This window comes from Ascaphus truei, chromosome 4 (assembly GCF_040206685.1).
Source record: "Ascaphus truei isolate aAscTru1 chromosome 4, aAscTru1.hap1, whole genome shotgun sequence".
Lineage (NCBI taxonomy): Eukaryota > Metazoa > Chordata > Amphibia > Anura > Ascaphidae > Ascaphus > Ascaphus truei.
Window position 1 is genome coordinate 98,150,189 of NC_134486.1, and position 22,749 is coordinate 98,172,937.

The window sequence follows — 22,749 nt, forward strand, 5'->3', positions numbered from 1 at the left end:
TCCCAAAGGCATTTCATTTAATGCCGGGTCATCGCGTGAGGCCTCTACAACTCTCAATTTACCGGGATTCAGAAGCGTGGTGCCACGGCACCACGGCGTCAAATGACACTGCAGGGTCACGGCGTGATGTCGCATGACCCCGCAGCGTCATTTGACAATGGAAAACAAGGTGGGGGGGTGGGGGGTCGCCAGCACCGTGCGCAGCGCCCATAGTTTGCGCACCACTGCTCTACACCCTTGGAAAGCAGAAGTACGGTGTTTCCAGGTGGGATACAGTCCATATAAGGTCCAGGAGGCAATTTTGTGTCCCATTTTTGTTGTTGAGTGAGTACTTTTTAAAGTACAGGATTGGAAGAAAAAAAAAAACTCTGTTTTAATCCCTTTGGGGGAAAAGTATAAAGAGAATAAAAATGGTGTCCCCTCAGATATTGATACGTCGAAGCAGCAGCCCTGCAGAAGTGGAGTGGCACACAGATTATCTGCAGCCGAATGGAAGAAGCACAGACCATGAGAAAAGTAAGGTTTCACCAATCTTACCTTTATCATTTGTATCCCAAACACTAATAAGATGGCACATATTACACCGCTGGCAGCCTATCTATATCAGCAATAAGCTACCAGTTGTTTCCCCCCCTTGCCCAAGTATATAATGTGCTGCAGATATTTTGTTTTAATCAAACTGGAACCCTGTTTTCATTATTTAATGCTTTTATGCACTGTTTGATTTTCACGACATCATATTCACAGTGACTTATTACCATGATTACAGTCGTGCATACTTATGTAAAAAAAAAAAAATAGAATAAAACACTATTTATCATGGTATTGCTTTAGGGTAATGGAAAAGAAAAAAGCAGTATGGTATCAAATGAGGTGTTTGCCACAGCCGGGTGGCCCAACACTGGTAATCGGCAGATAAACAGCTGAAAGGTGGTAGGCCACCAAATTGCACTTACAGTACAAGCTCACCTACTGTATCAAACCAACAAAAGACAGGGGTGCCCAATGCTACATCCAATTCACAAATTATATGGTAATAAATATAAGTACAAGTACTTCAATAATAATATTTTCTTGGTTATTTAGTTAAACCCTTTGGCCAAAGCGTCATAAGCCTGCTTACCACGTCAAGGTATAACCAAATTTTGCAGGTTCTAACACTAGACTGTGAACCTTTCCTTTTACCTCTGTATGAGGGGAGACAACCTCAGTGCGTCTTATCCATACAGCAAAATGAGAGAACCTCCCAAGTTAAAAAGATGGGAAGGGGTGAGCTCTGGAGGGGGTGTATTTGTACTTATTACCATATATGTTTTGTCAATTGGATGTAACATTGGGCACCCCCTGTCTTACTCCTTTAGATATTTATATATAAAAATGTGGTGGGTTTTTGAGTTTGAGCTTACTGGGAATGTGTGTGTATGAGACCAAGCCATCTTCATTTGGTAATTACATTTTATTAGGAAGGATAGCAGTGCAATGTTTCGAGTCCCCCTTCTGATACTACTTCATTGTCACATGGATTCATATGTGAACTAGCGCGTAGAATGTGGTGTGCGGATTACTTCCGGGTGTCGGTTCCCATACAGTGCCTAGCAAACATTGTAGCCATTTGCAGAATCTGGAAATCTTATAAACACTTTTATCGAATCACATTGAGCAGCCAAAGCAGCTTTCCGATTTTCATTCATTTACCAAACAACAAACTAGGAGTCCGTGCTGTACAAGGGCATGAGATGAATATAGAGCCACTTGTGAATAAAGCCCATGAGTTCTATCTGTGTATTTTGAAGTTGGTCCAATAAAATGTATTTCAAGCAGTCATAAAATAGAAGCTGTTATTCCATTATCAGCAGCTTTTTTTTTAGGCCAAGGTTGTGAAAATACATAGTTTTTAATCAAAATGGTTTATTGTACTATAACTTTTAACTACATGGGGGAGTTTCAATATACACTATGCAATAGGAGCACTATCCCGAAGCTGCCTGAGCACGTAGTGAGAAGCAGTGGGTACCGTGGCGCTCCTCTTTTGAACATCTCTGCTGATCTGTCCATGTCACTGCTTGGCTTTTGCATGTTACAAAACTTGCACAAGATGCACACTATTGGTATTGGCTGTAATTTGGTATATGCTCCAAAAACCCAAACGTATTGTGATTTTATTTGATTTAAGATGTACCTTTAAGCGGCAATACACACAGTCGCTTTTTTTTTTGTGTAGAATTATTTTTCTTTTTTAACGTATGATTGAAGCAGGGGGTCTCCGGAGCTGAACTCCCCGTTGATTTCAGCTCAGGGATCCCCTGCCTCCGGAAATAGCTCTGCAGGAGGTGCCTGTAGCCGCTCCACAAGCAGGGTTCACGTAATGGCAGCGTTTCAAAGATCCCGCACCCTCCGGGCCAATAACAAACAGCGACGTCATCAGATTCGACTTCCCATTGGCTCGTGTGACGTGGGAGCTTTAAACGTTGCTGAGATACCCGCATCCCCTTTGGAAGTTTGTATCTTTGGAAAGAGGGGGTCCCTGGAGCTGAAATGAATGCGGTTCTGTTCCGGAGACGTCCTGCTTCAAACCTATGTTACAAAACAATAACACACAGAAAAATGCATGAATGGCTCCTTTAATTTGGTTTGTATACATATCTAGAGTACACTGGATTCATTTTAACTGTAGCTTGGTAGAAGTCCCAAAACATTAATTATTCGAAACAAGTTATTCTTAAAAACATAAAATCTAAATTTATGAACATTTTTAACAAAAATAGAGCTCTTTAGAGAGTTCACTTTAGTATGGCTGGTAACTATTATTTTGTACTTCAATTGAACATAAATGATTTGTTGACACTTCTTCTGCAGTTGAAAGTGTTAGCGGTGACGTGAGCAACGGATACAGCCGGGATGCAGACCTTTATCTGACGCCCTGGCAGAATTGCGAGGAAGACCATGACGTTAACTCGCCAACAGACGTCGCCATTGACCATGACGCAAGACATTGGCTCCAGCTCAGTCCGTGTGATGCTACTCCTCTAACAGGTACTTCCTGGTGTCCTGGAGCAGTAGCATTACAGGCATACCCCGCATTAACGTACGCAATTGGACCAGAGCATGTATGTAAAGCGAAAATGTACTTAAAGTGAAGCACTACCTTTTTCCCCACTTATCGATGCATGTACTGTACTGTAAACGTCATACGCAACTGATGTAAATAAGGCATTTGTAACAGGCTCTATAGTGTCCCCACTTGCGCACAGCTTCAGTACATGTAGGGAGCCGGTATTGCTGTTCAGGACGTGCTGACAGGCGCATGCGTGAGCTGCCGTTTGCCTATTGGGCGATATGTCCTTACTCGCGAGTGTACTTAAAGTGAGTGTCCTTAAACCGGGGTATGCCTGTACATTGCTCATGTTTTATTTCTTTTAGTCTGGCCATTATTAAACGTGGTTTGTTTGTGGGATGGTGCTCTGAAAGTGCTGGGACCGTATGTGATGGAAGGGAGCATAAGCTGGGTATAAAAAATAAAAGTAGCAGTACTAAGCCTTAAGAGGGCATAAGGTACCCTGAAGGTTGGGGTGGGTTGTCCAAAGACACCCCCCCCCCCTTCCTCATTGGGTTGGCCCCAGGTAGTGTACTCACGATATTGCTTCTTCCCAGAGTCTCCCTTCCAAAGCGTGCTGCTGAAGTGGGGTAAAGGTTCCAAAAGCCAGGGTGTGCAGCGCACAGCAAAGATGAAAAGAGCAGGTCTTGCAATAACAGTCCTTTATTATTAGATCATATGGATGTGGGACAGCAGCAAACTTCAACGCGTTTCGTTCAGGGAACTTTATCAAGAAGTGCTGTACATTGTAAAATCAACAATTTAAATGCAGCTGACTGCCTTGTTTTCGCGCCAATAGTGACGTCATTACGCGTCATCAACCAATGAGAATTGTGTACTCCTCGCATGCGCCGCGCGCCAGAGCACTCTGGGACTCCCTACTAATTTCAGCCGAGCTCAATCATGAGTGGCACGCCTCTCTGGGCGGCCTCCCCACTGAGAGCACACCTCTGACAACCGCAGAGGATCACCTCCTACTCCACGCTCGGCGCATGCGCAGGCAGACTACTTTGTATTTCCCCAGTCACAATGAGAACCGCAGCAGCGGCCCATAACTGCATATATTGCAATGTGTGCTGGTATACACACACATGGATGTTGCTGAAAATCACTAGGCAGGCAGCTACATTATATATTACATAAACGAATGCAATCAAATATAAGACCATTGTATAAATCAATAACTAAACACAGAAAAAGGAACTAATGAAAAAGGAAATAATTATATAAATTTTGTTGAATTTAAAGAAAAGATAAGAAAAAAATATATATAAGAAAAAAATATATAAAAAAGAATACATATATCTATACATAAATCAACACAATTATATATTTAGAAGAAAACTATTAAATCAAAATAGGTTTATTACTTAAAAATGCTAAAAGAGCAATGTTAAAACAAATTAAAAAGGTGTTAACATATCTTATACCTATATCTAGAGAACAGCAAATTGCATGCCCCTATTGATGAAATGGAGTTTATATTATATTTAACATCAAATACAATTGTACATTTATATAATGTGAAGTGCCATATATTAGGCATATAAATTTATATATGAAGAGATTTCTTAGACAATATTTCTATACCGTGGTTGAATAGATGGGAGCATAGAATAACACATGACTTTTATCACAAATTAATTAAGGCAATATACATTTTTCATCAAAAAGTCAAGATACATTATTATATCAGGTGACAACAAATATGCCATTATTAAAGTCTTTTTTTTTATAGACATTAATCTAAAGCTACTGTGAGCTTGAAAGCTCATGTACAGCATCTCATGCACTGCATGTTGATTTATTGAAATGTATCCGAACTTGGGGGAAAAAGTCACATTTTGTAAGGCTTCACTTAATTTACTACGTTCTGAAGGAGAAGCTGAATTGTGAGCAGATACAGATTTATTGTATTTCTATATATTGCACAACTTTAAAAATATATATATTTCTGCTAATGTGGCTATTCTAGATACATTCTTATTTAATCCTAGTTATAAGGAAACATGGCCCACATATTGGCTATGCTTTGCTTGAACAGCACTTACTGTTTGTGTACTCATTTTCTGGACTTCAGTTTCTCCCAAGAACTTCTTCCCACGATGTCCTGTGGCCTTCTGCAAATGGGTCAGCTTTATAAAAATTCTTGGTTTCTAATAAAATATAGCGTATTAGGTATTACCATAGTTCAACATTGTGGTTGTAATTGCATATCCAACATAATACATTAATGCTAATCATTTTTTTCTATACTAGTGAAAAACATTTAAATACTGTATAAGGAAAATTGAAACCAACAAAAAAAAGGTCTGGGTAAGAAATAGTCTAATAAAATACTGTTTTGTTATCACACATTTTCAATACTTTATTCCATAAAACATTTCTTGTTTTTTTTGTGACACACAGGATATTTTTATGTAATAAAGACACAGAACACAATGTCTAATTTAGTAGTTTGCTGATACTCCTAAATAGAAATAAAAAAGTTTTACAGGTGTTTATTTAAACCTGTATCATATCATACATGGATCATAATTAATTTTTTTTGGAAGGTTAGAATGAATCTAGATAACAAGCAGTATTGATTTGTTTTTGTTTGTTGAAACGTGCCCTGTGCTTTGTATCGTGTGAATTTCTTCAGACACAGCTTATGCAGCATTTGAAAGAAGATTTACTCCAACAAAAGACTCTTTATAGAAGTTTTAGGGGAAAGGCAAGCCGTGAAAACATTGACTTTCTCAGCTGCTTTTACCATTTGAAAGTGCATTGTTTGATTGCTTTGAAGGTGTATGTACGCTTTGTCTGGTATCAGAACTTGCTCGCGAGCAGAAAATCGCAGCTGCTAGCAGGTGTTTCCATGTGTACATTTTCCTCTCTCTTGTTTTCCCAACCATGGTTGCAAACTTAACCCATTCAATAAGAAGTGCTTAAAACATGATTTACAAAGACGCTGTTATCTCTCTTCTCTCTGCCCTTGTCCACCCAGCGTGTTCTGATGGTGTAACCTGCAAGATGAATGGCGCGCCCTATTGTTGGCTTTGTGCGGTTTCTCATGCTCTCTTGCGTGAGCTAGATCAGAGAAGAGCTCTTTAGATACACTTTCTCATTCACTCCATTCAGCTGCTCGTCTGCGACGCTCATTAAAAGGGAACTAACTGTAAGGTAGACGAACAGGTGCTGGAAGTCTGCAGACAAAAATGGTACTTGGCCAATTTATCAGTCTCTTATTTGTAAACAGGGTTTCTTTGATTGCCATTTCCTTGGCACTGCTGTGTGGGATTTAAGATACCACTCCTCACAAGTGATTAATTCAGTGCACTCGCACATACAGAGACCTATATTTTGTGCTCACTTTGAATAAAATCGACCCTTTTGGATGTTTTGTGTTACTGCTTCATTGAAGAAGAGGACACAACAAAGTAGGCTTGGAAGCCATTTACACATTTTTTTTAATGTTCTCTTCTAAAATGTGGTGTTTGTGTTAATCAGTAGGGATAGAAGTATGTACAGTATACAAACATCAACAGCCTATTTAAACCTGCAATCCCCCAGAAGCCTACATGAGTTGAACTCGTATAATGTTAGTATTTCGCCCCATGAACATGTCCTGCTCTTGTTTTTATTGTTTTTCCAGTGTTGAAGCACTAATCTGTAGCTCCTGAGGTTATCATGAACGTTAGGCTGCAATAGGCTCTGGGGAGAACTTTATTTTAAACTTCCTGTTATATTTCAAACGCTTCACTCAATAAAGCAGCACATTGAAAACAGAAGCACTTTGGAAAAGGCAAGAGGAGATCTCTTACAGCAAGTAAAAAAATCCAAGGCACAAAAAAATATTGATTCGCGTGGGCTGCTGTTTTAAAGCAACAATGCTACGTCCCCTACTTTCTTTTCTTTTTTTCTTTTGTATGTGTAAAGCGTGTGGCAATGTGTAATTCTACGTTCTTACCTAAGCTGGCAATCGTTTGGTGCTCCTGTTCTAAATCTGTAAAAATCCTTATTGTTTGTTTAACGAAATGGCCGCCTTCTAATGTTGAGCTGCAGGCAGTGAAATGCGGCAGCTGCGATGTAACATTATTTTACGAAGTTTAGCACATTGTTACAGTGTTCAGAGTAATAGACAGTCTGTTTGGAACACCGCGACAGATCTGTTTGTGATACTTTGTTGCCAAGGGACAGAGCTCAAAAAGGTCAGTGTCTGTTTCAAAAAATGACGTGGATGTGACTTTCTAAATGGTTGCTGTAGCAACCTAAGAATGATCAGTATGTTAAAAGAAATAATTAAAAATGACATGCGTTTTAAAAAAATGCAGACAGTATTATTTAATACTACAGAACTGATTTATCTTTATTGACCAATCCGGTGCTGTATTTTTGCACCAGTTTTGGTCCAGGTTTGAAGCCAGGAGACTGATAAATGACCCCCAATTTGTTTAGGTAAGGTACATTATGAGTACACTGTCTCAATGGGCCGCACGGGGGGGTTTCTAGTCCGACACGTGAATGCTCTCAAACAAAAGCAGTGTTATTTATTTTTAAAATGATTTACCAGGAAATAATACATTGATTTATTTATAAAATATTTTACCAGGAAGTAATACATTGAGAGTTACCTCTCGTTTTTAAGTATGTCCTGGGCACAGAGTTAAGACAAATAATACATGTTTACAGATACAGTTACATAATGAGCAGGGTAAACATTTTATATAAGACATTGCATGCACAGTTAAAGATAATTTGTATTATGGGCATATGAAACAATTACAGACCACATTAAAATGTGTGACAGCCTTAGATTTGAAAGAACTTAGACTGGTGGTGGATGTAAGAGTCTCCGGTAGGTTGTTCCAGTTTTGGGGTGCACGGTAAGAGAAGGAGGAGCGGCCGGATACTTTGTTGAGCCTTGGGACCATGAACAGTCTTTTGGAGTCTGATTGGAGTCTGATCTCAGGTGATAGGTGCTGCATGTGGTAGGGGTGAGGAACTTGTTCAGGTTGCTGGGTAGCTTGCCCATAAAGAATTTGAAGACAAGACAGGAAAGGTGAACTTTGCGCCTAGACTCGAGTGATGACCAATCTAGTTCTTTGAGCATTTCGCAGTGATGTGTGTTGTAGTTGCATAGGAGAACAAAACGACAAATTGAGTTGTAGAGGGTGTTAAGTTTGCTAAGGTGGGTTTGAGGTGCCGAGCCATATACTATGTCTCCATAGTCAATAATTGGCATTAGTGTCTGCTGTGCGATACGTTTTCTGACCAGGAGACTTAGGGAGGATTTGTTCCCGTAAAGTACCCTTAGTTTGGCATAGGTCTTGGTTGTCGGGGTATTAATGTGCATCCCGAATGTTAAGTGGGAGTCAAACCATATGCCCATGTATTTAAAACTAGTTACAGGAGTTAGGGTGGTGTTAGTGTTGGTTGTAATCTGGAGCTCAGTCGCTGGAAGCTTTAAAAATTTAGTCTTGGTCCCAAACACCATTGTTAGTCTTGTCAGTGTTTAAAAACAGTTTGTTTTGGGAAATCCAGTTTTCGAGTCTGAAGTATGTGTTGAAGGTCAGAGAGGCTATGGCTGTGTGCATATAGGATTGTGTTACAGGCAGTCCTCGTTTTACAACGCTTCGCTTTACAACGAATGGCTTATCCAACGCTATGCAATGCATGGCGACGTGGTGATCAAAGGGAAGCGCAAACATGTGGAGATATAAAAAATAAAACTGATGGTGCAGTATTGTGACAAATAAATACGTATTCTTCTTTAAGTCTGCTGTTATTTATACTCACAAATGTGAGGATGATACTGTGTACGTAAAGGTATCTTTGGGTATATGTCTGCAGTGATGATAAGCTGGCTGGAACCTCGGTGTGGGAATATATTCCTTAAATGGTTAAACACAGAAAAGCCAACATAGCGCGATCTGTTTAAAAACTGTATTCAAGTGGTTAAAAATATAACATTACACTCACATGATGTATGCTATTTAAAAGCATTTAGATACGCAATGCATCTCGCCTCCGGTATCTTGGTGCAGTTTTTCCTTCCCTCTTCTCGGCGTGCGTCTCACTCCTGCGTTCCAGCAGGGCGGATGTGACGTCAGTGAGACTTCGGGAGTTCCGGTTTGGAGGGCTGGCTGTGAGTCACCTTCACTCTACGCGTTTCTTCCCTTAGGATTTCTTCAGGAGTGTTGGTGATGATACTATGGCTAGATTATATACCCTAACATGTGTACTGATAGGATCAACACTTAATTAGTGTCTTAAAGGGATATTCCTTTATTTCTGGCTAAAGTGCAAGCTGTGCTATTAAAAGTTTCAAGTATCAGACATTCTAATTAGTACTTGATTTAGATGTTATGCAAATTGTTATGAATAAATGTGTATATATTGTTACAACATATTTCAAGATTACATATACATTGATGTTATCTCCATATTACAACATATATGGAGTCCAAAACAGAAAAATATATAAACTACAATTTATTTAAAACTTAGAACTTGGCGTCGCAGTAAAATTAATTAGAATATAAAATGTGTAAAATTATGGTAAATCTATGATAACATTCTACATAGCTTTCTAAAATTTAAAAACCTTGGTATATTGAGGATGGTCTAAATGGAGACAAGAAATGTATAATTAAAATCATGATAGATGACAAATGATATAAATTAACAATATACATGAACTTTATAAAAAAGGCTTCACATCAAAGTCTAAATTTAAACCTAGAGGGGACATTGTTTGCAGTTCATACATCCAGTATGATTCTCTTTTTATTAATGCTAAATCTCTATTTCCCCCTCTCCAATGAGGCATAACTTGTTCAATGGCTTTATAGGTTAAACCTTGAGGATTGGAATTGTGAGCTATTAAAAAATGATTAGAGACACTGTGTGTGGTAAGTTTCCTTTTGATGTTACCAATATGCTCTAATATGCGCACTTTCAGGGGGCGTATTGTTTTTCCTATGTATTGGTATCCGCAACTGCATTCCAAAAGATAGATCACAAAATTGGACCTGCAATTGAGATGTTGTTTTATTTTATAGGACTTTTGAGTGGCAGAAGAAATAAAACTATCTGTTGAGGCGGAACTAAAGTGACATGCTGTGCAAACTTTACAGTTGAAAAAACCTTTGGGTAAATTTAGCCAAGTGGAGTGATTGGTTTGTTTTTTCTTTAATGCGCTAGGAGCCAATTTATTTTTAATATTTGGTGCTTTTTTAAAAATCATCTGTGCTCTGTCAGGTAAGTATGATCCTAAAATTGGATCATTTTTTAATATAGCCCAGTGTGTATTGATAATAGCTCCTATTTTTTTGGCATCCTTACTGTATTGTGTAATAAATGGCACTTTAATTTTTGTGTCTGCGTTTTTCTTAGATGCTGGTGTTAATAAAGATTCTCGAGTTTCCAGATTAATTCTTTCCAAAGCTTGCTCAATATTCTTAGACTTATAATTTCTTTCTTTGAATTTTTTGGTTAAAATAGTAGACTGTTCTATAAAAGCAGAATTGTCTGTACAGTTGCGTTTAATTCTGCGATATTGGCCATATGGTATATTTGATATCCATTTGTCAAGATGGCAGCTGGACTGAAGAATAAAATTATTAGCGTCCACTTCTTTAAAATAATTTTTTGTTTTAATACAGTCATTTTCTAAATAAATTGTCAAGTCTAAGAAGTTGATACTGGATTTACTTATATTAGACGTAAATTGGAGATTTAAATCATTGTGGTCTAAATATATGAGAAACAAATTAAGGTCATCCTCTGTGCCCTTCCAAATAAAAATAATATCATCTATGAATCTCCGCCATGTGACCAAGTTCGCGTCCAGACCCTCCCATGACCATATGTATTGATCTTCCCACATGGCCATGAGAAGATTGGCGTAACTGGGCGCGAACTTCGTCCCCATGGCGGTTCCACATAACTGTAGGTAAAATACCTCGTCAAACCAAAAAAAGTTTTTTTGTAATATAAATTGTATACAATTAATCAGAAAATCAATTTGTTCTTGTTGATAATTGCCACTTTTTTCAAGAAAGGTTCTTACAGCCCTACATCCGTCTAAGTGTCTAATTGACGTGTATAAGGCTGTCACATCTGTTGTGACAAGTATATATCCCTTTTGCCATTGTATACTTTGTAGTAACAATAATACATCATTTGTATCCTTTAAATAGGATTTTTGTTCTTTCACTAGACTCTGCAAGTAGCTATCTATAAACTCAGATAGGTTGGATGTGAGTGATCCTATACCGGATATTATTGGTCTTCCGGGAGGATTTGTTACATTCTTGTGTATTTTAGGTTGAAAGTAGAATATAGGAAATTTTGGATCCTGTACATTAAGAAACATAAATTCATCTTCTTTTAGGATGCCTTTTTGTTTGCCTTCTTGTAATAGGGCCTGTAGTTCTTTTTGAAATGTTGTGGTGGGATTTATTTTTAATTTTTGATATGTAGTAGTATCACCAAGAATTCTATTGGCCTCTTTCATATAGTTACAGTGATCCATAATAACTACTCCTCCTCCCTTGTCTGCTGATTTTATAACAATGTTTGGATCCTGAGCTAAGTCTTTTAATGCATTTCTTTCTCCTTTAGTTAAATTAGGGTGACTAATATTGTTACCATTTGTTAGAGAGTCTAGATCTTTCATAATCAATTGAAAGAATACATCTAAATGGTTACCCTTGGCAAATGTTGGGAAAAATTTTGATTTTGGTTTGAACTTTGAATGTACATATGTGGAAGAATTTGGGTGGGTGTTGGATGAACCATCTGTGGAACTAGTTGTTGGACCATTCCAATTTCTAGTTTCTGCCTCTTTATTTATAAAAAATCGTTTTAAGGTAAGTGTTCTCAAAAATTTATGTGCATCTATATATACATTGAATTTGTTTGATCCAATCGTAGGAGCAAAAGTTAATCCTTTGCTAATCACTTTTGTTTCGTCCTCAGTAAGAATTTTTTTACTAATGTTAAAAATGTTTTTTGTAGTTAAAATGTTTTTCTTGTTTTTCCCTTTATTTCCCCCTCGTCTCCCTCTGACATGCGTCTTTTTTGTCTTTGTTTTTGAGGGATACTTTGATTTGTTAAGGGGTGAAATGGGTTCCTGGTTTCCCATGAACTCATACACCCCTTGGGCTCTAAAAAAGAAGAAGAAGCAGAGGATTCCTTAGAAGGCTCAACTTTTTCCAATTTGGAATTTTCTTTTGAAGATTTTCCTAAAATATCGCTTAGTTCTAAGTGTTTTGTTTTTTCTTTTGCTTTGCCTCCTACAGGTAAAGATTTGGTTTCTATCTTTTTTGATTCTACCTTTTTAGTCTGAATTTGTGGTAGAAAACCTGCATGATTTTTGGGATATTTATCCGAAAATTTCCCTCTATAGGAGGTATCCATGTGAGCAGTTGTTATCAAGCTATTTTCAGGAGGATCATGGACTAAGTTTGTCTTAGACTTATTTTTGGAGTTTTTGTTCCATGTTCTTTCAATGCCTTTGGCATAATCATCCTGATCTCTCCTGAATTTTTGTAGCTTGATAGCAATTACTTCTTTTTTAAAAGTGTCTATATTTTTCTGCATTTTAGTATCCCTTTCACTATAATCTTTAATGTTTTCTAGTGAGCCTAAATCAGTTCTTAGGTCTTCTATTTCTTTGTCTAAAATAGCTAGATGTTTTTCTTGTTGTTCCATAATTAGTCTTATAAGATTAAATGAACATTCATCCTGTGTTGTGTTCCATTTTTGTATAAATTCCTCATCACTCAAGTCCATAGAGGGGTTCTTTTGTACCCTTAATCCCCTTGGAATGATTTTGTACTCTATATATTTTTTGAGAAATAGTAGATCTAACCATTTTTTTGTATCTCTTATTAGAGTACGTTCTAGTTTAATACATATGCTATTGACATTTTCTTGGTCATCTTTAAATGGAAGGTCTACATCTTTAAAATAAGTATCAAGATTTATGTTTCTATTAGACCTATTTGAGAATACATTAGGTTTTTCCATGATATAAAATGTGTTTAAAAATATGTTTAAAAATATATATATGTGCAGCCGTGATATAGGGGAGTGATACAAGTGCAAAACGTGATATATCAAAAGTGGCGCTCTATTATAAGCTTTAAACACGTGTTAATCCAAAATTAATATTTGCCAAGGGTAACCATTTAGATGTATTCTTTCAATTGATTATGAAAGATCTAGACTCTCTAACAAATGGTAACAATATTAGTCACCCTAATTTAACTAAAGGAGAAAGAAATGCATTAAAAGACTTAGCTCAGGATCCAAACATTGTTATAAAATCAGCAGACAAGGGAGGAGGAGTAGTTATTATGGATCACTGTAACTATATGAAAGAGGCCAATAGAATTCTTGGTGATACTACTACATATCAAAAATTAAAAATAAATCCCACCACAACATTTCAAAAAGAACTACAGGCCCTATTACAAGAAGGCAAACAAAAAGGCATCCTAAAAGAAGATGAATTTATGTTTCTTAATGTACAGGATCCAAAATTTCCTATATTCTACTTTCAACCTAAAATACACAAGAATGTAACAAATCCTCCCGGAAGACCAATAATATCCGGTATAGGATCACTCACATCCAACCTATCTGAGTTTATAGATAGCTACTTGCAGAGTCTAGTGAAAGAACAAAAATCCTATTTAAAGGATACAAATGATGTATTATTGTTACTACAAAGTATACAATGGCAAAAGGGATATATACTTGTCACAACAGATGTGACAGCCTTATACACGTCAATTAGACACTTAGACGGATGTAGGGCTGTAAGAACCTTTCTTGAAAAAAGTGGCAATTATCAACAAGAACAAATTGATTTTCTGATTAATTGTATACAATTTATATTACAAAAAAACTTTTTTTGGTTTGACGAGGTATTTTACCTACAGTTATGTGGAACCGCCATGGGGACGAAGTTCGCGCCCAGTTACGCCAATCTTCTCATGGCCATGTGGGAAGATCAATACATATGGTCATGGGAGGGTCTGGACGCGAACTTGGTCACATGGCGGAGATTCATAGATGATATTATTTTTATTTGGAAGGGCACAGAGGATGACCTTAATTTGTTTCTCATATATTTAGACCACAATGATTTAAATCTCCAATTTACGTCTAATATAAGTAAATCCAGTATCAACTTCTTAGACTTGACAATTTATTTAGAAAATGACTGTATTAAAACAAAAAATTATTTTAAAGAAGTGGACGCTAATAATTTTATTCTTCAGTCCAGCTGCCATCTTGACAAATGGATATCAAATATACCATATGGCCAATATCGCAGAATTAAACGCAACTGTACAGACAATTCTGCTTTTATAGAACAGTCTACTATTTTAACCAAAAAATTCAAAGAAAGAAATTATAAGTCTAAGAATATTGAGCAAGCTTTGGAAAGAATTAATCTGGAAACTCGAGAATCTTTATTAACACCAGCATCTAAGAAAAACGCAGACACAAAAATTAAAGTGCCATTTATTACACAATACAGTAAGGATGCCAAAAAAATAGGAGCTATTATCAATACACACTGGGCTATATTAAAAAATGATCCAATTTTAGGATCATACTTACCTGACAGAGTACAGATGATTTTTAAAAAAGCACCAAATATTAAAAATAAATTGGCTCCTAGCGCATTAAAGAAAAAACAAACCAATCACTCCACTTGGCTAAATTTACCCAAAGGTTTTTTCAACTGTAAAGTTTGCACAGCATGTCACTTTAGTTCCGCCTCAACAGATAGTTTTATTTCTTCTGCCACTCAAAAGTCCTATAAAATAAAACAACATCTCAATTGCAGGTCCAATTTTGTGATCTATCTTTTGGAATGCAGTTGCGGATACCAATACATAGGAAAAACAATACGCCCCCTGAAAGTGCGCATATTAGAGCATATTGGTAACATCAAAAGGAAACTTACCACACACAGTGTCTCTAATCATTTTTTAATAGCTCACAATTCCAATCCTCAAGGTTTAACCTATAAAGCCATTGAACAAGTTATGCCTCATTGGAGAGGGGGAAATAGAGATTTAGCATTAATAAAAAGAGAATCATACTGGATGTATGAACTGCAAACAATGTCCCCTCTAGGTTTAAATTTAAATTTAGAATTTAAATTTAGAATTTAAATTTAGACTTTGATGTGAAGCCTTTTTTATAAAGTTCATGTATATTGTTAATTTATATCATTTGTCATCTATCATGATTTTAATTATACATTTCTTGTCTCCATTTAGACCATCCTCAATATACCAAGGTTTTTAAATTTTAGAAAGCTATGTAGAATGTTATCATAGATTTACCATAATTTTACACATTTTATATTCTAATTAATTTTACTGCGACGCCAAGTTCTAAGTTTTAAATAAATTGTAGTTTATATATTTTTCTGTTTTGGACTCCATATATGTTGTAATATGGAGATAACATCAATGTATATGTAATCTTGAAATATGTTGTAACAATATATACACATTTATTCATAACAATTTGCATAACATCTAAATCAAGTACTAATTAGAATGTCTGATACTTGAAACTTTTAATAGCACAGCTTGCACTTTAGCCAGAAATAAAGGAATATCCCTTTAAGACACTAATTAAGTGTTGATCCTATCAGTACACATGTTAGGGTATATAATCTAGCCATAGTATCATCACCAACACTCCTGAAGAAATCCTAAGGGAAGAAACGCGTAGAGTGAAGGTGACTCACAGCCAGCCCGCCAAACCGGAACTCCCGAAGTCTCACTGACGTCACATCCGCCCTGCTGGAACGCAGGAGTGAGACGCACGCCGAGAAGAGGGAAGGAAAAACTGCACCAAGATACCGGAGGCGAGATCCATTGCGTATCTAAATGCTTTTAAATAGCATACATCATGTGAGTGTAATGTTATATTTTTAACCACTTGAATACAGTTTTTAAACAGATCGCGCTATGTTGGCTTTTCTGTGTTTAACCATTTAAGGAATATATTCCCACACCGAGGTTCCAGCCAGCTTATCATCACTGCAGACATATACCCAAAGATACCTTTACGTACACAGTATCATCCTCACATTTGTGAGTATAAATAACAGCAGACTTAAAGAAGAATACGTATTTATTTGTCACAATACTGCACCATCAGTTTTATTTTTTATATCTCCACATGTTTGCGCTTCCCTTTGATCACCACGCCGCCATATTCACCTGGGATTGAGAGAGCAGTCCTGCACTGGGTCACAGCAGCATTCAAGGATTTGTTTGTATCACTTATATTTATTCAATTTATGGTTTATATGTTAATATTGGATTAACACGTGTTTAAAGCTTATAATAGAGCGCCACTTTTGATATATCACGTTTTGCTATGCAATGCATACCTATATTCATTTTTACAACGCCAAAATGGCTTATCCAACGCTCTTACGACGCTTTGCAACGTTGTGTATGTGTGTATATATATACACATTCACATAAACAACGTTGCAAAGCGTCCTAAGAGCGTATATATATAATATTATATTATACTATACTAGCTGAGAGACCCGGCGTTGCCCGGGATGTAAATGCGTAATAAAAAGTATTATTTATAAATCGTGGAACAATAGGTGACTGTTTGTTGTAAAGGTTGGATAATAATATTGAAAAGAAAGATGGAAGAAAATGTAATACGATGTTGTATAAAAATGGTTTATTGTAACCACACCACAGTACAATGTATATTTTGGTGGCATAAGTGATGTAAAAATCTGAGTCGTGTGTCCTGCTAGGGTGTGAGGCGGCGGGTGGCGCGTGGGTTGTGAGTGCTGTGTGCGAGTGGGGGTCCTGCTAGGGTGTGAGGCGGCGGGTGGTGCGTGGGTTGTGAGTGCTGCCTGTGAGTGGGGGTCCTGCAAGGGTGTGAGGCGGCGGCTGGCGCGTGGGTTGTGAGTGCTGTCTGTGAGTGGGGGTCCTGCTAGGGTGTGAGGCGGTGGGTCAGTGATGTCGGTGCGTAGGGGCGGGAGGCAGCAGGTGTGTGTGGCGGCAGGTATGTGTCGAGTGTGGCGGGTGTCTGTTGAGTGCGTGCAGCGGCTGTGAGGCGGTGGGTGAAAGGCAGAGGCGGCCGGAGTAAGGGCGGGTGAAAGGCAGAGGCGGGGGTGGGGAGGCGGTAAGGCGGGCATGAAGGCGAAGGGCGGCGGGAAGGGGAGGAGGGGGGCAAGGGGTGGAGGAGGGGGGCAAGGGGTGGAGGAGGGGGGCAAGGGGTGGAGGAGGGGGGCAAGGGGTGGAGGAGGGGGGAAGGGTTAGAGGAGGAGGGGGGAAGGGTTAGAGGAGGAGGGGGGAAGGGTTAGAGGAGGAGGGGGGAAGGGTTAGAGGAGGGGGGGGAAGGGTTAGAGGAGGGGGGGAAGGGTTAGAGGAGGGGGGGGAAGGGTTAGAGGAGGGGGGGAAGGGTTAGAGGAGGGGGGGGAAGGGTTAGAGGAGGGGGGGGAAGGGTTAGAGGAGGGGGGGGAAGGGTTAGAGGAGGGGGGGGAAGGGTTAGAGGAGGGGGGGGAAGGGTTAGAGGAGGGGGGGAAGGGTTAGAGGAGGGGGGGGAAGGGTTAGAGATGGGGGGGAAGGGTTAGAGGAGGGGGTGGAAGTGTGGGAGGGGGTGGGAGGGGAAAGGGGAAAAAGAGGTGGAGGGGGGGGGAAGAGGAGCGGAGGGGGGGTGGAAAGGGGAGCGGAGGGGGGGTGGAAAGGGGAGCGGAGGGGGGGTGGAAAGGGGAGCGGAGGGGGGGTGAAGGGGAGCGGAGGGGGGGAAGGGGAGCGGAGGGGGGGAAGGGGAGCGGGGGGGGAAGGGGAGCGGGGGGGAAGGGGAGAAGTGGTGGGAAGGGGGAGGAGGGGGGAGGTGGTGGGAAGGGGGAGGAGGGGGAAGGTGGTGGGAAGGAGGAGGGGGGAGGTGGTGGGAAGGGGAGGAGGGGGAAGGTGGTGGGAAGGAGGAGGGGGGAGGTGGTGGGAAGGGGGGGAGGGGGGAGGTGGTGGGAAGGGGGGGAGGGGGGAGGTGGTGGGAAGGGGGGGAGGGTGGAGGTGGTGGGAAGGGGGGGAGGTGGTGGGAAGGGGGGGGAGGTGGTGGGAAGGGGGGGCGGTGGTGGAAAGGGGGGGAGGTGGTGGGAAGGGGGGGAGGGGTGAGGTGGTGGGAAGGGGGGGAGGGGTGAGGTGGTGGGAAGGGGGAGGAGGTGGGAAGGGGGAGGCGGAGGGAAGGCGGGGGGTGGGAGGCGGGGGGTGGGAGGAGGTGGGAAGGCGGGGGGTGGGAGGTGGTGGGATGGCAGGGGGTGGGAGGCGGTGGGAAGGGGGGGGGAGGCGGTGGGAAGGGGGGTGGGAAGGGGGGGGGGGAGGCGGTGGGAAGGGGGGGTGGGAGGCGGTGGGAAGGGGGGGTGGGAGGCGGTGGGAAGGGGTGGGGGGAGGCGGTGGGAAGGGGTGGGGGGAGGCGGTGGGAAGGGGTGGGGGGAGGCGGTGGGAAGGGGTGGGGGGAGGCGGTGGGAAGGGGGGCTGGGAGGCGGTGGGAAGGGGGGCTGGGAGGCGGTGGGAAGGGGGGAAAGGGGGGAGGCGGTGGGAAGGGGGGGGCGGTGGGAAGGGGGGGAGGCGGTGGGAAGGTGGAGGGAAGGGGGGGGAGGCGGTGGGAAGGGGGGGGGAGGCGGTGGGAAGGGGGGGAGGCGGTGGGAAGGGGGGGGAGGCGGTGGGAAGGGGGGGGAGGCAGTGGGAAGGGGGGGGGGCGGTGGGAAGGGGGGGTGGAGGGGAGGTGAAGGTGGGGGGGTGGAGGGGAGGTGAAGGGGGGGAGTGGAAGGGAGGTGAAGGGGGGGGGTGGAAGGGAGGGGTGGAAGGGAGGTGAAGGGGGGGTGGAGGGGAGGTGAAGGGGGGGTGGTGAAGGGGGGGGTGGAGGGGGGGAGGTAAATGGGGAGGTGAAGGGGGGTGGAAGGGAGAAGTGGAGTGAGGGGAGGTGAAAGGGGGTGGGTGAGGGGAGGTGAAGGCCGCTCACTCACCCGTCCGGCAGGTCCCACGTGGATCTGAGGCGGGAGGCAGCGTGTTGTGGCCGCTCTCCCGCTGTGTCCCGGGCGCTCGCTCGCTCCACCGCTGACTGTAGCGGCGCCGGGGGGGGGGGGGGAGGGGGTATCGGGGAGACACTGACACTGGAGGGGAGGGGAGGGGGGGGTGGAGGGGAGGTGAAGGCCGCTCACTCACCCATCCGGCAGGTCCCACGTGGATCTGAGGCGAGAGGCAGCGTGTTGTGGCCGCTCCCCCGCTGTGTCCCGGGCGCCGCCATCTTGGGCACTCGGCGCCGCGAGGCAGCCTGCCTGGCTGTTCCCCCGCCGGGGAGGGGTGAGTTGTAGCGCCGGGGAGGGGGGGGGCATGTATATGTGTGGGGGGGGGGAGAGGTGGGAGATATAGAGGGGGGGTCTCGCACGGCCGCTGACACTGGGTGGGGGGGGGGGCGGCGCTGAAGGGGTAATAATAGTGTGTGTGTCCCGCTGACTGTAGCGGCGCCGGGGGAGGGGGGGCAGGGTGAAAGCGCGGGAGACACGGGGAGAGGAGGAGGTGCGCGCGGGTGCTGCTAACACTGTGAGCCCCGCTAATGTATGTAACAGTGTGTGTGTCACTGTGTGTGTGTGTCCCTGTGTGTGTGTCTGTGTCCCTGTGTGTGTGTCTGTGTCCCTGTGTGTGTGTGTGTGTCACTGTGTCTGTGTGTGTCCCCCTGTGTGTGTGTGTGTGTGTGTGTCCCTGTGTGTGTGTGTCCCTGTGTGTGTGTGTGTGTCCCTGTGTGTGTGTGTGTGTCCCTGTGTGTGTGTGTGTCCCTGTGTTCCCTGTGTGTGTGTGTCCCTGTGTGTGTGTGTCCCTGTGTGTCCTTTGGCCCGTCACTCCGCCTCAGGCCAATGAGAGGTGTGCGGGGGCGGGCGGGCCAAGGGACCAATGAGATTTCCCCTAGGGACACCGGACATCCAGGCAGGCAGGCAAACATACAGTGCTTTCACTAATATAGTATAAGATAATATATTATTTATTATGTTATATTATATATATATAATACAGTATATACACTATATAATTTATGTGTGTGCTGCATATCTTATTGCCTGCATAAAATATTTGGTGTATTTTAGTGTTAAAATTGCCTTCAGGAACGGAACCTTTCATTTAAACAGTGTTCCTATGGGAAAACGTGTTTCGCTTTACAACGTTTTGCTTTACAACGCCATTTTGAGTAACGCATTGTGTCGGATAACCGAGGACTGCCTGTATCTGCATACATGTGTATTGAGGCTTCCTGACAAGCTGTGGGAAGATCATTGATGAACACTGAGAAGAGTAGGGGCCCCAGAACAGAGCCTTGCGGGACGCCACAGGTGATAGCCAGGGGGTTAGAGTTAGTATGATGTATAGTATGATGTATATTCTATGATATAACTTCCCAGCAGACTTGCTGTTTGGCTGCAAAAACGGAGATTCTTTTGCAGGTTTACTATTCATGTCTACTGGACTAATATTACACTTATCCTTTTGACATTCAGATGACCTATGAGTTGTGTAAAGTTCATACAGATGAACATTTAGTTTTCTTCAGCTTTCCTTTTCTCCTATGCTTGAAGTGCTCTAAAGACCACTTTCATGTGATTTACAAACTCCTTTATCGTTGCTTTCTTTCCAGACAGCAGCGAGTGCCTTGCTGATGACTGCAGCATAATTGCAGGCGGGAACCTAAGCGGGTGGCATCCAGATTCTGCAGCTGTTTTGTGGAGGAGAATCCTGGGAATTCTTGGCGATGTCAACAACATCCAGTCCACTAAAATCCACGCCAAGGTTTTCGGCTATCTCTATGAATTGTGGTTTAAGCTGGCAAAGGTATGGCTTGGGTCTCACCATTTAATGAAAATCAAAAAAGCCTTCTTCAGTTGGCTGCTTGTCATTCACATTTTATTTGGCCGTACCGAAGCCCTGTGAATATAGGTAGTTCAGGATCGTGAAGCATGTCCTGACTCCGTTGACTGGTACATTCAAATTGAGGTTATTGTTGTTGTATTAAACTGTTGGTAACTGTCTCTTTAGGTTCGTCGTTCCATTTTCCATGTCGGACATCTCAAGACAGGAAATATAAGGTCCCCTAATTGTATAGAACAATATGGCTTCCTAGTATTACAATGGAATGCCCACAGCACAAGGTGCCCTGGATGATGGTGTCACCAACACTGCATGAGTGGTGGTTAAACACGCTGTTATTCCTGGGATCAAAGGGATATAATGAAAAAGGCATGTTCAATAGCTTCACTCGGACCAACATTACTATTTTTTTATTATTAAAATACTGTACAACTACAAGTATTTAAAATCGTTTTTATGTTTTCATGGTAAACACATTTTTTTACGATCTTTAATTTCATGAGACTTTTATAAGACTCCTCCTATGGGCCTTATTCTATATGGGATAAAAATACCCATAGAATTCTAAAGTTTTGGGGTTTTTTTGTCGGAAAACTCCCTCCCTGAGTAGCTGCTTCTGCGGACATGGAATCCAACCCTTCAGTAAACACTATATCCAAAGACTTTTTTTTCTTTTAAATCATTAAGGTGTCCTCATTGGTCAAGCAGCTATGCAATGCAATAAGTGTCTGATAATGGTAAATTTCATGTGACCTAGTGAAAATAGGAATTATCCATTTTTATGGTCATGACCTCTTTATAAAGAAGCCTATTACAATCGATTATCATTAGTAAAGAGGATCCACAATCTGGCTTATGAGGAGAGGCTAGCTTAATTAGATATATTTACATTAGAAAAGAGGCATCTAAGGATATGACAACTATATACAAATATATTCGGGGACAGTACAAGGAACTTTAAAAAAAACCTATTGATCTCAAGGGCAGTACAAACGACATCGGGGTCTTCCCTTACAGTTGGAGGAAAGGAGATTTCACAAGCAACAAGGGAATGGGTTCATTACAGTAAGGGCAGTTACAATGTGGAATTCATTACGAATGGAGACTGTGATGGCAGATACAATAGATTTGTAAAAAAAAAAAAAGGTTGGACATCTTTTTAGAAAGGAAAAAAGATACAGGGATATACCAGATAAGTAAACATGGGAAGGATGTTGATCCAGGGAGTAATCTGATTGCCAATTATTGTAGTCAAGAAGGAATTAATTTTTCCTCTTATGAGATCATTGGATGATATTTCACTGGGGTTGTTTGCCTTCCTCCTGATCAATATACGGCAAGTACAAATTTAGGATAAAGTATCTGTCTAAATTTAGCGTAGGTTGAACTTGATAGATGCGTGTCTTTTTTCAACCTCATCTACTATGTACTGTAACTATATGTAACTATGAATCAGGGGAACCTGGTACAATTCCCGGTGTCTGCTCCTTGTGACCGTATCTCCCTGTGCCTCAGGCACCAACAACATACAGTGTAAACTCGTCTGGACAGGAATAATCTCTGTAATATCCCTATGTTGTGCGTACTGCGCGCTATACTGTAATTGTGAAGCGCTTGGAGTCCCATTGGGAGAAAAGCGCTGTATATGAAATGGTTATTATTATTCCAGTGCTGCTTTTCTGTGCATTGCAGTCGTTGGCAGCAGAAGCGTGCTTTCATCTATCACTGTTG

General features: G+C 41.6%; 1 protein-coding gene across 8 annotated transcripts in view; it reads left to right on the plus strand.

Annotated features, from left to right (window-relative positions):
- RALGAPA2 (Ral GTPase activating protein catalytic subunit alpha 2) overlaps positions 1 to 22,749 on the plus strand; it is a 315,640-nt gene that overhangs the window by 102,659 nt on the left and 190,232 nt on the right. For all 8 annotated transcript variants that reach the window (XM_075596242.1, XM_075596238.1, XM_075596237.1 and 5 more), the window contains 3 exons: positions 426 to 516; positions 2,857 to 3,033; positions 20,789 to 20,982. In XM_075596242.1, the coding sequence (XP_075452357.1) occupies positions 426 to 516; positions 2,857 to 3,033; positions 20,789 to 20,982 (462 nt within the window). The remainder of the gene's footprint in view (positions 1 to 425; positions 517 to 2,856; positions 3,034 to 20,788; positions 20,983 to 22,749) is intronic.